General features: G+C 44.0%; 1 protein-coding gene across 4 annotated transcripts in view; it reads left to right on the top strand.

Annotated features, from left to right (window-relative positions):
• Positions 1 to 17487, top strand: part of fam20a (FAM20A golgi associated secretory pathway pseudokinase) — a 68707-nt gene extending 51220 nt beyond the window's left edge. For 3 of the 4 annotated variants that reach the window (XM_041217295.1, XM_041217298.1, XM_041217296.1), the window contains 5 exons: positions 1230 to 1410; positions 3365 to 3474; positions 7543 to 7624; positions 10855 to 10914; positions 11703 to 17487. In XM_041217295.1, coding sequence (XP_041073229.1) covers positions 1230 to 1410; positions 3365 to 3474; positions 7543 to 7624; positions 10855 to 10914; positions 11703 to 11970 — 701 coding nt within the window. In that variant the 3' untranslated portion in view covers positions 11971 to 17487. Of the gene's footprint in view, positions 1 to 1229; positions 1411 to 3364; positions 3475 to 7542; positions 7625 to 7757; positions 7885 to 10854; positions 10915 to 11702 lie in introns of all 4 variants that reach the window. The other variant, XR_005946627.1, reaches the window with a different exon arrangement.
• The last annotated feature ends 900 nt before the right edge of the window (positions 17488 to 18387 follow it).

Consider the following 18387-nt stretch of genomic DNA (forward strand, 5'->3'; position numbering starts at 1 on the left):
AGCGCTGTGAGGGGTCTTCAGTAAAAATTGCAGTGGATTCCTCTTCTGAGCTCCTCTGATTGGAGACCCTGGGTCGTGAACTCAGTTGGCTGTTTGGCAGATCTGCCTGTGAAAGCAAGGAGAGATAGTTAGTGCATGGTAGAGCACGAAGCAGGACACATCAGTCATGGCATGGTTGTCTGATGGAGGTTGCACCGCTGGATCCTCACTTGGTTGAGCACTGCTGACCTCCCCTTCAGCACAGGAATAGTCCAGATTCTCACCAGCTAGCTGGATGGCTCTGTCTTCAAAGTCCGTGAGGACCTTGATTTCAGACATTTCTCCACCGGTCTGCGACCCCTCCCTCTTGTGTGCCAGCTTGTCCCTAATGAATAGAGATAGAAAGAGTGTAAACAGGATGCCTGCCAGGCCAGAGGATAAGTATGCCTAGCATGTGTGGGTGTTGAGTGGTCACATGGACAGGATGAGGACAATGAAGGGGTGTGTGAGAGAGTGAATGGTGATGTCCCTTAAACTGGCAGTGAGTGAGACCCCTGTGGACGTGTGCTGGGTTTGTGCGTGTGTGAGTTGAGGGGGATGAGAAGAGTGACCTACCCTGATGGAATGGAGATCATTCATCCTGTTGTGGCACTGGGTGGCTGTCCTCTTTTGCAGGGCATTGGCGCTGACCATCGCTGCCACCGCGTCCCAAGCCAGATTAGTGAGGTAGCTGCCCATCCTGCAGCCAGAGCGGGGGTAGAGGACATCATGGCGAGCCTCCACTGCGTCCAAAAGGCGTTCGAGGGACGCGCCATTGAACCTGGGGGCTGCAGTCTTTTTTTGCCTTTCAGGGCCATGTCCTCTTTGTGACAGTCATGGGTGTGCGTGCGGCTGCAGTTTAATTATGGCGCCCGGTGTGCTGAAGCGGTGAGGTGATAGCGTGGCGGGTGAATGACAGCCCACTCGCCATGGAAATGGCGTGTTTCTTGGGAATGCACAATTAATACGACGGGTTTGGCACAATACTGCGTGAAAAGCCGCCATTGTGGCTGGCCGGTAAAGCGCCATCCCACTACCGCACTTACTGGGCGGAATCATCCCAGATTTGCACTGAGTCCGTGACGCGATCGGGGGAAGCCTCCAGAATGTCTGATCAGAGTTGGTAACCCTAATTATTTGCCCTATTAAACCTAAGGTCTGTGCATGGTCATGACATTATGAAGATTTAGTTATGTCTCTATTTTTTTCAGAGAACAATGTATGTTTCTTTTCAAAATGCACATACTCATGTAAGACAGAGTACGCAGTCTGTGGGAGACCTCACCTGCTGGAAGGATCAGTATCTGCCTTTCTGCCTGACCTTTACATTGCACAGCGAGAACTCATCAAGAACCCCTGGAGCAGGTCCTACACATTTACTGGTAAAGAAGAGTAAGTGTTGGGGTTTATCTTTGGGTGGTTTAAAGATTGTAAATGGGGAATGTGTGCCCAACTCACTGCACATGACTGGTGCCAGTTTTACGGCACTGAGTCTTGGGGTGTGTGAATATGGAACCCTTCAAATCAAATCGGGCTCCCAAACTGCATTGGGAGTCCAATTTAAATTGAACAGGTGCCCAGGACTCGGGAAACACAGTCAAAAGGAGATAGGACTGCCAGCACCCCAATGTAAGTACCTTTTTACAGAACTCCTTGTGCAACGGAAGGAACAGGAATGCTTTCACTTGCCCCTTAAGGAAACTTTTTCAGCGCCCCTCCCTCTCTGCTGATTGCTCTGTCTTTCCCCTCCTATGACCGCAGGCATCCACCCTGCACCCCCACCCCAAACACCCACTCATTCATTCAGCCTCAATCTTTGGTTCTCACCCTCCTGTGATGGACTTTGTTTCCTCACTTCCCCCCACCAAGCCCTGATCGATCTCTCTATCTGTTTCCCCCCCTCCCCTAAAGCCCCAGTTCGTTCCTCTCTCTCCCCCAATGAGATCTTTCATTTTCTCCCAAGAAGGCCCCTCTTTTTCTCTATTTCCCCTAATCTCTTGCTCTTTCCTCCCGTTTGGTAGGGACTATTCCTGTACTGCTGTTGGCTTTCCCATTCAAAAGCAGGTTGGGGACAGAGGATAACACAGTTGGAATCTTGCTGGGCTATAATGTGAGAGGCCTTGACTGATGTACCAGAGGCATGAGTTCAAATCCCACCATGACAGTTGGGGCAATTTAAATTCAATAATAATTCTGGAATAAAATGTTACTCTCATTAATAACAATCATGAAGCTACCAGATTGTCTAAAAAATTCCATTTGATTCAATAATATCCTTCAGGAGAGGAAATCTGCTGTCCTTACCCAATCTGGCCTACCTGTGGCTCCACACTGGATAATGAGTCATTCAGTTGTATCAAACTGTTACAGCAAAGTCAAGTTACCTGGACCACTGAAGAACAATTAGGGATGGACAGTAAATGCTGGCCTTGCCTGTGATGCTCACATCCCAAGAACGAATAATTTTAAAAAACCACATGGTTGATTCGGACACGCTGCCAGGCAGAAAATAGAAGAAAAAAAATTACTGAACTCCTGACATCAAGTTCAGCGAGATCTCCACACATCCTGGTTTTCCCTGCGCTACTGTGCTCCCCTGGTACCCTCCCAATCAATAGCGGGGCCACAGCATCTGAGTTCTGAAGGAAGTAGGTTGGTTTGCCTGGCACTGATGGGACACAGGCATGATTTTCACGTAAGATCTCCTGATTTCAACTGGCAGCTGAAAGGAGTTTATGGTGAAGGTAGCTGACACTTGCTCACAAGGATGAGAGGGCAGTCACGGAGCAGATAAATCCAGAATGTTCACACACAACCTAACATCTGGAAGCACCTTGGCAGGAGATTCTTGGTTGTGGTCTCAGTTTTGGAAAGGCACCTACCAGGGAGAAGCCCTAAAGGAAGCAAAACCAACTAATGGCAGAATCACAGAACAATTACGGTACAGGAGACCATTTGGCCCATCGTGTTTGCACCGGCTCATGAACGAGCATTATGACTTAGTGCCATTCTCCTGCCTTTTCCCCGTGACCCTGCACATTATAGAGAAGTGTAATGAAGCAACAGTCTTGGTCAGTCCATATAAATAATGTAATTGGTCTTGTTGAGGAAGGAAGGAAATTATATTAGAAATTAGAAAATTCAGGACCAATTTATCTGCCCATCAGATCCCACATAGTCAAAATGGTAAATATTAGATAAAGCTGAACTGCCTTGAAGCAACATTTAGTCGGGTGAACAATGCTTATTGCACCACAGATATGTTGACATTATGACATGCTCTTAATGTTATCATGGTTGGGGGATTCACCACATTTCTAACCTCTTATGTTTTGTCTTCCTGTAGGTGGGAAACCAACCCAAACTATTGTGAAAAGATCAAACGTACCCCTCCTTATAATACAGGTAGCAGATTACTGAACATTATCGATATGGCCATATTTGACTTTTTAACAGGTAAAACTTTAAAGGAAAATAATTTTCTCATTGACTTCCAATTTCTTCAATAGCAATAGCACCCTTAAACATAGTGTAATGTCCTTAGGTGTTTCACAGGACCATCATCAAACAAAATTTGTCACCAGGCCACATGAGGAGGTAAGAGGGCAGATGGCCAAAAACTTAGATTTTCAGTCAAGTCTTAAAGGAGGAAAGAGAGGGAAGAGAGGCAGAAAGGTTTCCACTAATACAACACTGTTTGAGTTTAATTCCCTGTGGAGGATTGGCTAAGCGATCCTTGGTGCCTCAACTCGACAAAGACAATGTTGAGAACTGTCTGTATATAGATGTGTAGGATTAAACATCACCACACCACCCCCCCACCCCCCCACAAAAAAATGTCACTCCTTCATGCCTCAGAAATCACAGCTAGAAACAGAACCACGAAGGCCCTTTGTGTGTTATCCAATCTTTAGTGACTTAGCTCAGCAATTGCTACAATTGACCACAGCACACTTGGATTAAGAAGGTGAAAGTTGGCTTGAAGTCCAATTTTTGTTAGTATTCAGTCACCTTCGTTGGTTTACACATTGTGAGGGTATTGGGTAAAGGCAGGATCAGCTCAGCTGTGATGCTGTTACAGTCGATTAGCCTGACAATACTCTTAACATTTTAGGTTGGCCAAGTTCGGCCAGAGGGCACCTGGCATTTGTAGGATAATGTCTCCCAGCACAATTCGGGGCAGGATAAGAGAAAGGTAAAGGCAAAACAAAGCTCTGTCTCCATATAACAAACGGAAACTACATTTCAATACAAACAAAAATGAGCAAAAAAAAAATCATATGCAACACAACAGGCAGTCATCATATTTTAATGCAGCGAATAATGATTGCATGAACACAAGAAGATTTCCAAAACCAACCACAAAGAATAGCAGACTCCAGGGGAGTGAGCACGGTGCAGGGAAGTCTGTCAGGCTGATCCTTTATTTGATTAAATTCTATGTCTGCGGTACTCTAATCAGTTACAGACATCAGCAGGAAGGCAGGCGCTCGGTGGGTGGGGGAGGGGATTTTCTGGCCCTGCCCACCACTGGGATGGTCCGGTCCTGCCGAAAGTCAATGGGCTTCCACGGCAGGTCTTGCCATGACAGCTCTGAAATGGAACGGTCTTTCTTGTTATCTCCGTTTTCGTTGAAGCGATTGGAAGTAAATTGAATGATGTCTTGGTGCTGCACACATCGATTCCCCACACCAAGTCCCCAACCCCTGGTTTAGTTTTTGTCGGGAAGAGAAAATTATTTGAGAGAGACCAGAGTAGGCCTGCTGAGTAGCTCCAGCAACCAGAGATTATATTTTACTGATGCAGCCAATTCAGCAGCTTCAATAAAGCCAAGATAAATTTCACCTGGAACCAAAATGAATTCTGTACCTTGAGGTTACTCCTTTCAGTCCTAGCCTGAATAAACTATGCACAGCAACAGTAACACCTTGATAGATTTTCTAATTGGAAGCAACAAAAACAATTGAAGGAATGAATATAAATAGAAAAATGTACAGAATCAAGAAATGTTATTTTAATTTGTAATTACATTACAATAGAAAAGCATAAATTTGTTTTTACACTGTTGCAGAAGTACTAGCTGTTTTACCTTTCTGTATTCAAAATGTGTCAGAAAAAGAAATGTTTGCTGCCACTATATGCACCCCCACCATCCCATTCAAACCTGCCTTCGTCACTCCTCCCCCACTGCCCCATTCTTAGCCTTAACCTTTTGAACTCCCCTCTCTAGATCATGGTTTGACATCTGCTTTTCTAGTGTAAAGCGTTTTGAGACACTGGCCTGAATTTTCACACGGATGGAGAGGCCCTCCATCTTAACAAAAATGGCTGTGGAGGCCCGGATCCAGAAGCCCTGCCCCCACCATTTTCCGTGTGGGAGGGGGTGGGTTCCACTTTACATAGCTGTGGTTCACAGAAGGCAGCTGCACATTTTCAGTGCAGCTGCCTTCAGGCTGATCTGATTTTGGCTAGTGGGATGTCCAAAATGCAACATGCACTTTAGAACTGATTGGAGAAGGTCTAAAGCGAGTGAAGTTATTAGGAGAGATAGGGTATCGTTTTGGAAATGGTCCTGGAAATGGAACCCTCAAAAGAAACTGTCAAGGGATTTAAATCTCCTTCCCTTAAAATATTTGAAAAAAAAACTGCAGCCTATTTTCATTCTGTCTGTTGACATAAGCCTGAGGGTTAGCATTATAAGATTAGTGCTGCATGACTGATTTCACAACCTATCATTATCACAGTGGGGTGTCTGTCAGTTCACAGTTTGATTGACAGCTCCAAGAGCTTATAAAATCTATGAAGTGAGACTAGGAATACAATTTTTTTTTTTAGTTCTTTTACAGATTTGGGCCTCACTGGCTAGGCTATCATTTATTGCCCATCCCTAATTGCCCTTGAGAAGGTGGTGGTATTGTTAGGAAAGGAGTTCCAAAGAATGTTATTAGGGATTAAGTATTTGAAGAAAGTTAAATGTAGTGAATGGATTTTTATCAATTAGAGTTTTTTTTAAAATAGTGAATTCATCAATAGCACTTAAGAACTTGATTTAATTTCAGCATGGGTCCTGAGGTGTGCCCGTGATGGATACTGGATGAGATGGCATGGAGGCTGTAAGGGCAAAAAGTGGTAGAAGAAGAGCATGAGTTGGGTCTAAGTTAGCACAGGGGTTATGAAGGCCCAAGGGGGTGGGTGGAGGGGCATAGGTTGGCATGAAGGGTATGAGGGGCCATGAGATGTAGGCAAGGGGAGTGTTTGGAGGATGAGGCAGTGTGAGGGGGGAGTGCTGGAGGGCTCTTTTTTGTTTCATTCTTTTTTTCCCACCCGCGACAAAGCCCCACAGCACCAAGGTGGGCCTTTCTGCCCTTCCAACCTCTGCACCCGGCAGCCCTGCTGCTGCCTCTGCACTGTATCGGGGGTCATACGCCACGATTCCCATATCAACCTGCATCCCCACCCCCCCACCCCACCCTCCACTCCCCAACACCCCCTGGAATGAAAATCGCAAGTTCCAGGGCACCCTTTTCCCAGGTTGGGTTTGCAGAGCCAGGAATTTGTACTGACCCTGTGCTCCTGGACCCAGGAGTGAAAATGTAAGCCAGTTTCTTTTCAGTGACTGAAAGTGAAGCAAGCTACTGAAGGATTTAACAGCATTTTATGATATCACTAGACAGACATCACAAGGAAACTCGGTGGATCCAGCAAAGTTTCAATGATTAATAGTTATAATTAATTACATTTTACTTGGATCATGAATTGTCAAGATTATTAAGGACTATTGCAGCCAGCTGGACTCGACTAAAAGAGAAGTTCAAAAAAGAGACTCTTTCAATGTGAAGCCAGTCCTGGGGGAGAATTTTCTCCCCGTCAGTGGGAGTGGGTGGGCACGCAGCTGATCGCTGCCATTTTACGCGCTCCCTGTGTGGGCGGAGAAGAGGAGGCTGAGTCGGGTCCAGCGCTCTTTCACCCATGCGCACGGAAGAGCGCAGGAACCTTCCTGAGGCTCAGTGCTGCCTCAGGAAGATTAGTTTGATTTTTAAAAGGTTAAATAAAGAGAATTTTTTTTTTTAAGACATTTCCCCTCTTGTGACTGTGTCACATGAACTGGGACATGTTTATGAATTTTATTAAACATTTTTATTAAAGTTTAAAAGCCTTCAGGAAACCTCATCCCGCCTGTGGATGAGGTTTCATGAAAAATGTGAAGGCCACCTGGGCTCTTTGCCTGCTCGCCAACCTTAAGGTTGCACGGGCAGCTCTATTAATTATTTTAATTGATACTTAAATGGTTTTAATAGGCCTTTGACAGTTCGGCGGGGGCGCAGCCAACTCCGGTGCACGCCCGCCGAACTGAAGATCTGAATGACGTGTGGTGATGTCTGGACACACGCCTGACATCACCGCGCGTCATTTTACATGTCGGTGAGCGGGGCCCATCCCTCCCCCCAACCCCGCACACCGACCCAGTGATTCTGGCCCTGGTGAAATTTTCTGCTGCTAACTCCAGTGTTTCCAAATTTACAGGAAATATGGATCGCCATCACTTTGAGGTTTTCACTAAGTTCAGAAAGGACGGTTATATCATCCACTTCGACAATGCCAGAGGGTAACAGCTTTGTACAGTTTATGTGTACAGTGCTATTAACATTATGAATGCAAGACCTAAAGGAACAAGTATTACAACTTTAAAAAAGTATATTTTAAGAATTTGACTTCTTACATAGTATAACCCTACACAGAACAGCTGGATAAGAGTGCGAGACTATAACAAGGCGTAGTGTGTCACCTCTTCAACATTCATTGCGATTCATTCCTTTCAGTTGAATAGATGTTCCCGTTTACCAACCGCTCACACAACTGTTGCATGTAAGAGAATTCTTAATCCATGAAATTATCTGCATTTGTACTCGCTGAGCTCAGTAAGCTTCCTGTAACTCGTGATCATATGTCAAACCCTGACAATCCAAATCCAGAATCAAAACCTACAAGTGTGTGTTCAAGAAGCCAAGAGCAAAATCGTGTGCCTGCTGGAAATCAGAAAGAAAAACAAAAGATCAGGCAGCATCTAGGAGGGAGAAAAAGAGTTAACATTTCAGGCCAAAGACCTATCATCAAAACAGGGAAAATTTGAAACGTTACATGTTTTACGCAAGTGAAGAGGCTGCAAAGGAGGTTGGGGGATGGGAGAACAAAAGGGGAGGTCTGTGACAAGGTGGAAGGCAGCAGAGATTAAACGACAAAAAGGATGATGGTAACGGAACAAGTAAAGAAATAAAAGACAGGTCTACTGTTTCTGCCAGAGTTACAGCAGAAGATTGGGTGATTCTTTGGAAATTCTCCCCCATTCTGTTTTACATTTGCAGTCACTATTTCCTATATATCCCCATTCAACTGAAATATGAACTGTTATTTTATAATTATTAGTTACACATTTTAAATTCTGTGGGAACTCCATCTTAATAATGGCACATTCAGACCAAGAGGAGAAATGTTCTGATTAGTGTGTATGACAACTAACCACGGTATAGAAGGGCCATTCTTTCTGCCCTCTTATTTTTGGAGTCAGATTCTAAAGGGAATGATTTCATTCATTTGATTTCTTACCGTGTGCAGCAAAGTGCGGGAGGGTAGGAACATCTGGTCCAGCTGTGAGCTGCAGATTAGCAATGGGAATTTAAGAAAATATTAAAGACCATCCAAGCACTGAGTGAGCACAAAGCGGGAGCCCTGTCCATTGAGAACACAACTCCAGCTATGCTGAAGGAAGCATTTTAAAAATGTGCTAAAGGCGGCTTCCTTGCTTTGACCCTTATTGTGGCACTAGATCTTTTCCTCACATGGAAAATAGGTTTTCGCTGCTGATTTCTGACAGCTTGCCTCAGGTGTAGGGGAGGATTAGAACTTGGCAGACTTGACAAGGAGCATGTAACCACAGTTGTTTTGATGCTGCACTTTAGAAATAATTTTCTCAAAAATATTAAAGGAAAGTTGTCAGAATTTAAAGACTATTGACGACCGGGATTGCAAACATCAGTCAGACAATGAACGTAGAGGATCCTCAGTCCAGGTAACTGCAGCCTGATCTGAAAACACCCCTGCAATTTTAGTGGTTTAAAGTCGGTCTACATAATAATAGGGTGATATAAAAATCAGCAGTCCATTGTCACCACTACCAAAAGGTGTGTATGAAATGAGAAGGCAACCAGTCTGAATTTATTATAACTAGTCTAGGCTAGCTCTGTAATTTACCTAGAAGTGATTCCTGTGGTGAGAATCCAGCTTAAGTATTTCTTTAATGAGCAGAAGAGACAAAAAGTATTTCAGACTCCTGTGAGAAAACCTGCTATTTGGAGAAGCAAAGCTGGCTGATCCTGGCAGATTTCTGTCACCTTGAGTGACCTGGCTCTTATGTTATGATCTCAGAACGGCCAATTTAGCAGGAGCAACAAGCATTTTAGTAAAAGTTCAGAAAATGGCCAAAGTTATTTCTGACTGGAAAAATACGTCACACTCAATTTTTCTGACCTTATCCAAAGCACAAGGTTTGCTGATCATTGTTCTAGACACCAGTCAAATCTGCAGTTGAAACGTGGCACTATCCCAGAATTGGGTTTTCAGTCATTGGTTTTATCATCCTTGTGATTTCTTGGTTTTGTTCATTAACAGATAATTTGTTAAGTCACATTAAACCCAAAACAAATCACGTCAGTCATTTATAGTGAAATTTATAGATTTTTTTTGGCAAATTGTGCCCTGGTGCAAACAGCTGTTACTGTTGTTGCTCCTTTGCTGTCACTAGCCTATTTTTCATTATTTCTACAATGACATCTTGACGTTGATATAACATTTTAGCACAGTGAAACACTCCATGCTGCTTCACGGAACCATTATCAAACAAAGTTTGGCACCGAGCCACTTCGGAAGATATTGAGATGGCCAAAGGCTTGGTCAAAACTCTTTCATGGAGAATCTTAAAGGAGGAGAGAGGTTGAGATACAGAGAGGTTTAGGAAGAGGATTATAGAGGTTGAGGCCAAAGCAACTGAAGGCACAGCCGCCAATGATGGAGCGATTAAAATTGGGATGTACAAGAGGCCAGAATTGGAGAAGTGCAGCAATCTCATCAGGTTGTGTGGAGGGGCTGGGGGGGGGGGGGGGGGGGGGGGGGGGGGGGGTGGGGGGGGGGTGGTGGTGGGGGGGGGGGGGGGGGTGCCTCGAGGAAGTTATAGAGATAGAAAGGGCGGGGCCACAGACGGATTTGAAATAGTGATGGCAATTTTAAAATAGAGGCATTGCTGGACCAGGACATGGCTGAGCAATTACAAATGGTGATGAATGAATGGGACTTGGTGTGAGTTAGGACATGGGCACCAGAGTTTGGGGATGAGCTCCCAAGTTCACCTAGGGCAGAAGGTGGGAGGCCAACCAGTCAGGTCTAGAGCTAACAAAGGCGTGAATGATGGCTGCAGCAGCAGATGAGCTGAGACAGGGGCCAAGATTTGCCGGTCCCGTCACCCATGCAAAGTCAATGGAAATTTAGCTGCTTCTCCAAATTTTCAGGCCCACCCAGGATGGCTCCTGCCAGGGGCGGGATTGGAAAATCCCAGTCAGGGCACAGTCATTTCATTAATTAACCATATTGCGCACTTTTCATGAACAGAAAAATTAATGTGTGATTATTATGCAAAATAACAAATAGTTGAAGGATGCATTGCAGGCTTGTATGGGAATCCAACCTTATTTAGATTCCTGTTTGTCATTCAGATGTACATATCATATGCTCTCTTACCAACTTTAACAAACTGGTTTTTAACCTATTTCTTTCTAATTTTTTTAGGTTTGGGAAACACTCACATGATGAACTCTCCATCCTTGCCCCTCTGACTCAGTGCTGCAGGTAATCTCACACAGTCAGCATGGCATCATCTAGATGAGGACAAATTGTTAAGCCTGTGTCTCAATCATAAAATAGGTATGAAACATACCAATTTAGCAGTGAGACCATCTGTGCTCAATCTGTGCAAGCATTGGCCCTGCTGCTAATATTTTGCCCTGAGTATGCTGATGAAGTCCGAGGACTAATTTAATTTTTTTCAAATCTCCAGCAATAATTAAAATCTGAAGGAATGAGACTCCACTCTTGTAAAATTTAAATTTTCAGTGCCAGAGAGACTGATTGGCAGTAATTAAGACTTATTACCCTGTTAAAAATTCACTTACACTTGAAGGGACTAGCCCTAACTTTTTCTGAGACACTTAGTGAGTGGGCAGGCACAGCAACTCCAGGGTCTCTTTGTGTTTGAATGCCACATCTCTCAGTCAGGCATCCAAGTTGTAAAGTCTGTGGAAGAGCTGGAAAACGCGAACAGCAACTTCCAGATTTCCACATTTGACTCTTTTGAATCAACCAAGTAAACTAAATTATCAAAATTAGGGATAAAGTAAAAAAAAAAGCCCCTTAAAGGGAAACTGCAAAAACAAAGACAAAGTTTAAAGGAAACTTACAAACATTAAACCAAATTGTGATTAATTCCATATTTAATGTGCATACACAGTCACCGGAAGTTACTATCTGATTCACTCCTGAACAGTGAGTGTTGATACCCTCACCATTTTTCTTAATGCAAAATCCAGCCAATATGTTTCCAGCTGAAGAGCCTAATAATTGTACTGTCTACTTTGTAGGATAAAGAAGTCAACGTTCTTGCGTTTGGAGCTATTGTCACAGCCGGATTATCGATTGAGTGACATCATGCGGGAGTCTTTGCTTCACGATGCTCTCAGTCCAGTTTTGACAGAGCCTCATTTGCTTGCACTGGATAGGCGGCTGCAAGCAATCCTGAAAGCTGTTCAAAAATGTTTGCAACAACGTGGAGGCGCTGATGTAATTAAGGATGATGTGGGAGATGAGTTTGACTTCATAGATTTTAACAGCAGTGTGCTGGCCAGGTAATTGGCCACTCACTTTACGTTATAATCACAAGGAAAGAGAACCAGAAAAAGGCAAGGACGGAAACTCCGATGAGAACAGAATTCTTCCCGCATTTAAAAAGCAAACTCTCTGTTGATGTGTTAGTTACTGTTTTCGTTTCTTGTGCCACTCTCCGCTATTTCTGAAAGTGCACTACTGTTGACTGACTCATAGTAATGTTTAAAACAGCACAATTTTACCCAGCTCAGTAGCCTAGCTCCCTAACCTGATGGTTCAGAACTTGAGATGAGGAGCTTTCTTGAAACTACTTGATTTTACTGCTCAAATTTGACGGGTTCATTTCTTGCCGGAGCCAGTAGATGGAGCACCAGCTCATTGGTTGAATACTGCATGAGGAAGGTGAAGAAATCACACTGTCCATCTCATCCTGCTTTGAGAGCTTCTCCTGTTTTAAGGTGGGCACTAGCACTTCAACAGGGAAGTCCACGCCTGGGTGACAGTCCTGCCTGGTGCAATACTATACATAGTGCTGTCACACTTTTTGTTAAGTGCAAACCTATAAATGGGGGAAATGGGATCATGGCTCGAGTTCTGTTGCTTGCCTAGCGGTGATGAAAATTTATTGGAAAGTTGGTCGCCTTAAACCATAATGGGGCAAATTTAACTATTAGGCAGCGCCAGGTGCCAGATCCTTCCAGCAGGAGGCCCAGTCCATTTTGACGGCAGGTCCTCAGTAACATGCTGCCAGTGAGTTCAATGCTCTGTCCCAGAGATCACCGCAGCAGTGAGCGCTATTGACCACCAGGTTTACTGAATGAAGTGTCCCGTGATGCACACTCCACCCAGTAAAACCTCAACATTATACCGGGGCCTGACCTACATTATCGGACCCTGATTTGCATTGATTAATGAGGTTCCCACCCTGGGGCGGTCCAAGTTAAAATGGCAGTGGACCTGGAAGGGGTGGTTAGTTTACCCTTTTCCATCTTAACTCTGCAACCATCCCTCCGCCATTAGATGGAGTTAAACTTGCCCCTAATGCCTCCACATCAGAACACACCGATCATGTGGGAAAGCAGAATGGCTGCTTTATAAGTCAGACTTTCAAAGTCCAGTTTGCATTCTAGAAACTTCTGAATGCCCCACGCAGGACAACAATGCCCTGTCCCGTCCACAGCCAGCCGGCTGCCAACACTAATTTTATTCACTTTTATCTATATTTATCTGTAGAAAGTTTTGTGTCATGTCTGAGGCTGCCACTTCTTAGGCACTGCACAAATGTCAAAAAGTAGTCGTCCCCACTTAATTAATATACACAACTCAAATTTTCTGTCTGTAAATTCTCACTGTGCTGTGTCATTTCTTGAGGCTTCATTCAAACTATCGAACAATTCAAATTTTGTTTAGCACATCAATGATTTTGAATTGTAAAAGAGTAGATAATGGCGAGGAATTTCCCAAAAGCTACCAGTGTGACTTAGCTAAGAAGTGAGGTTGTGGAGTTGAAGCAGTTCTAAGGAAATTCCTAGCTAACATTTTATTAAAGGGGGGAAAGGGAAGCTATTCCTTTATGATTTTTGTGAACCTGGTAACTTGCCCTATTCTCCTGGGCCCTGAATTTACAAATATGTGCCAAACCGCAGGAATGTCCTTCTGCAAATAATACGTAATAAGCCTCAATATATGTCTAATCTAATCTAATAAGGAACTTCAGAGCAGCAACTATAAATGGACAGGCCATGTTTAGAAGGAGCGCTGTCTTAGCTCCATTCCAGCCCTGGGATTAATTGGGGCAGACACAGGAAGACAATGGGGTCCCCACCCCTCATCCTCCCACCTGATTAAAACCACCTCCACCACCAAACTTGCCAAGGAAGAGAGCATTAAAGGTACGAATGAGAATGGAAGTTCCACCGGTAATATAATAAAAGCCTTTGTACTAGCCATTTGTCCGTGGCACTCTAAAAATCTGTCATCCTTTTCTGATTAGATTGGAAAGAAGCAATAATACTTTCTTCACCACCTCTCAGCAAATCTTCCTCAAATTTTGTCTTCGACCCAGCAACGATGCTTTTTCACACTTGCTTCACTTACTTAACCCCTTCGAATACAAATCACAAATATCTCGAAAGTTCAACTTTGCCCAAAAGAAAGCACAAAACTTAGCCGGATCACCCATCCAGCATGTCTGGAATATAAATTAACTCACGTTCACAAGCCTTCGCTCTCTCAGTGGCCTTGGGATTGTTTTGCCTTCTGTTCTCAAAATTTTGCAAAGGCCTTCAGTCCTGGTGTTTTGTCAGATATCACATACACCCCTCTTCTGCCCAGCTTCCCACATGCTGCATGGGAGCACAGGATTGCAGCAGGAGGCATTCCTGAAAATTTGGTCATGTGATGTTATGACCAGATGACATCTGATGACGTGATGTTCTGAACAGACGACATCTACCACTGTTGTTGCATTTACTTTCGAAAGATTGGATCCCTGGAGAGGGAGCACACTGTGAGACCTTCCACTGGTGGGCAGAAAGCATCACCCCCCACCTCCCTGCCCAGGGAAGGTTATTTTAATTTGATTTGTGAAAGTGTTAATGTTTCTTATTGTTCCAGTTTATTTGCGATGCCTTGTTAGGAAGGGGGTACTAATAACCTTTTTACATATTTGAGTTGAAACCTGTCATCAAATGTTAACAATAAAGGAGCTAGAACATTTGGATCCCCTATAGTCCTGGAAAGATCTTTAATTCCACCAATAACTATGGGTAATCCATTAAAATTGCAATAACTAATAGTAATACAGGTAACATTCGGATTCCACACGTAACTGGTAATAGTAGGTTTAACTGTCTTGTAACTAATAGTAATCCTAAACCCATTGAGGTTTCTCCTGTAACTACAGCCAGAAATCCCCAAGGCGGGGTCAGTTGATATGCTCAGCCCATCTTTCTCCCTATTTCTTTGGATTCCGGTTCACGGTGAACTCATGAGTTCACACATCCAAACTGACCAATACAGACCAACCCGAACCAAACTGATAGATTGCACGAGTAACAGGCTGTGTTTGGGGCATTTCACAGGGAGCACATCATCCTGAACTCAGCCCAGCACCAACATTTCTAAACTTCTTCCTGGCATGACCTCAATAATAGGAAACTTTTCATAGAATGACAGAAATAAGAGAACAGGAGGAGGCCTTTCGGCCCCAGTGTCTGTACTGGCTGCTCCTGTCTGATCCTATCCCCCAGATCCTTTAATATTCCTCCTATGCAAATATTTCTCTCATTCTGTTTTAATTTAAGTTTCCATCTCTACCTCACTAGTCATATAATGAAGGCTCCACAGTCTATCAGGCCTCATTTCAAGAATCTTCTTTCTTCCTTCCCTTCAGTGAGGATCCTCATTTCTGTCCTTTTGTTCCCTATTCACCCACCAGTGGAATTGAAACAAATCTTTCACTATTTGCCTACAGTAAATTCCCTTTCCCATGTCTCACTGCCGCCCTATCACAGTGCCACCTGTGGTCTCAGTGCCACCAGTATCTCAGTGCTGCCCTTGTCTCAGTACTGCCCCATCTCAGTGCCACCCCAATCTCACCATGTTGTTCCTGTCTCAGTGCCGTGCCTATCTCAGTGCCACCAGTATCTCATTGCTGCCCTTGTCTCAGTGCCATCCCTATCTCAGTGCCACCGCTGTCTTGCTCCTGTATTATTGCCAACCCTGTCTCAGTGCCACCCCTATCTCAGTGCCCCCCCCCCCCACCTTCCCACCATGTTGTCCCTGCAGCTCCCAGCGCTTCAGGAAATGCTGGTCCCCAACCTCCTCCTCCACCTGCTTAAGCCTCAGACACCCCCAGTCCCTTTCTCATCCCAATGCCTCATCATTGTCTCCCTGTTTTCCCTGCTCCCCCATTCCAATGTCCACCTTTCCCTGACCCCATAGTCACGAACTTCCTCCATGAGCCTATTCCCCAAACTCTGTCCTTTTGTCCAACAGCCCCTGACCCTCCACCCCTGCCATATGCCAAGGTGAGCTTCTTGAAGCACCTGTAGGGAGAACCAAATCCCAGTCCATGCTCCTCAGATCTACAGTGTCCCTGTTGCAATTGCCTCTGCCTCGCAGCATGGATATCTGAAAGTGCAGAAGGCAGCGATGAGCTTGGAGGGGGTGTGGGGTACGGGCTAACAGTGGATTTGCTGCGATGACAATGTGCAGGTGCAAATTGGCATTACCACAAACTTTTCCACCCAGTTGCAACAGTGTGAGCTCTGGAGACGAATCACTGCTATTGATAGACCCCAATGAAGTCAGCAGGGTCGGGGAAGAGTTATGCAATAACGCTTTGCTCTGCACATCATTTTCACACCTTCTCCATTTCACTCTGGCTCAAGTTTAATGTCTCAAAACTCTGTGCACCAAACTCACACACTTGTCAGGACACTCAATGATCTGGTGTAGGCACTCAGAGGGCAAAGCACTAAGTTTCTGTTTCACCATCAATACTCTCTCTTGGTCTCCTTGCAGCTAAGCATTCCCATATCCCTTTGACTCACCAAGGCAGCTGCACTTGTACATAGTTTGTAATAGTGATAATCTGTCATTATCTGTATCCAGTTTTACTGTTTACTTTTAGAAAGATGTCAATGTTATTTTTGTTATATGAAGGTAACAATCTCTTGAGAAGGAATTTAAAACATCTTTTATTCAACACTTTTGGTCCTTAAATTCTCTGGAAACTATTGTACAGATTCAGATTCCATTCAATGTTGAATCAGAGATTTGAAAGCTCTCTAATGAATGGAGATATCATCTTAATTGTACCTGCTTTCAATTAAATTACAGTAATTCATGCACCAGATGAAGATGATATTATGAAGGCTTCATGTTGGTGAATGTGGTCAAACTGATGGCATCATAGAGAAATCTGATGAAAATCTCTCTCACAACCCCACTTAACATATTTACAACAGAGCTTGGAACAAATGTGGACCTTAGTATCACAATCACCTGATACAGTCCTGTATAAATCCTGACAATGGCATGCACACTAAGGGGAAATTCATGTTATTTACAAAGCAGCTGGAGAATATTTACTGAGGTGAAATACTAATCAACTCCCGGAACCCTCACTGTCCCCAATAGAATGGGATCACAGAACAGGGGCAGGAGGAAGCCATTCGAGTCTGTTCTGCCATTCAATGAGATCATAGTCCCACACTGTTCTAATGACTGGAAGGCTCTGGGATTTGATTTATAGAATGCAAACAGTAGGTTGCAAACACCTAGTTGCCAGATTTAGGATTCTTGGATGGGTACCACACCAATGGTATTATTTTGCAGCACTGAGTGTTAATTGACAGCCTGAATTGGAACAGCACTTTCTCCAACATTCTCTTACTGCGATTCACAATAAAAAGTTAGTTTCTACATGGAGACCCCACCTCTCCTGTGGTCAGAAACATACAGCCTTCTGTGTTCCATGTATAACAGGGATTCTCAAACTTTTTGCTTCTAAAGCACATGTTCCCCATTTTACAAAAATTCCACAGCGCCCCCCCCCCCCCCCAATAACACAATGCAAGTCATTTTTTTCTGTATAAAAGAAGCTACACAATTAAACGTATATATTTATTATTATTGTTTTACTTATTTAATGTGAAACTTCTTACTGGTGCTAAGCAACAATTGTGAGAACCTGTGGAGGTATCTTCGACAAGCAGGTGTGTGTATCATAGTTAGTGTTCACCCTGACTTGGCCTTTTGTTTTCATTGATGTCATTCCTGAAACTCTGGCTTGGCATATTTGTACTAAGTGGGACCGACTCTTTTCAATGGTGCAGAAGAATGAGTCCTGTAATTACTGAAGCATTCACTCCCGGAACCCTCACTGTCCCCAATAGAATGGGATCACAGAACAGGGACAGGAGGAAGCCATTCGAGTCTGTTCTGCCATTCAGTGAGATCATGGCTGATCTGCAGCCTAACTCTAGATGCCTGCCTTTGCACCCTATTCCTTAATACCTTTGAATTTAAAAAAAGCCTATCAATCTCAGATCTAAAATTTTTAACCAAGTAAGCAATATTTGCAATATACAGCACAGAAGGGGGGCCATTGATCCATCAGGTCTGTGCTGGCTCTTCCGAAGGACAACCCAGGAAGTTCTGCTCCTGGCCTTTCCCTGGATCCCTGCAATTTTATTTTCTCCTTCGTGTGTTTATCCAATTCTCTTTTGAAAGCAATTAAACTCGTCACCATGCAGGGATCAGGAGGGAAAATCATAATCAAACCAGAGGATGCTGTTCATGGTCTTTAAGGACCCAGCAACAACTTTGTCTTTATATAAGCACTTTGAACATAATAAAATATCCTAAAGGACTCCACGTTAACGCTTCGTATAACGAAGCGTTATACGATTTGATATGGGGACACATATAGAA

Source organism: Carcharodon carcharias, chromosome 22, assembly GCF_017639515.1.
Source record: "Carcharodon carcharias isolate sCarCar2 chromosome 22, sCarCar2.pri, whole genome shotgun sequence".
NCBI classification, from domain to species: Eukaryota; Metazoa; Chordata; class Chondrichthyes; order Lamniformes; family Lamnidae; genus Carcharodon; species Carcharodon carcharias.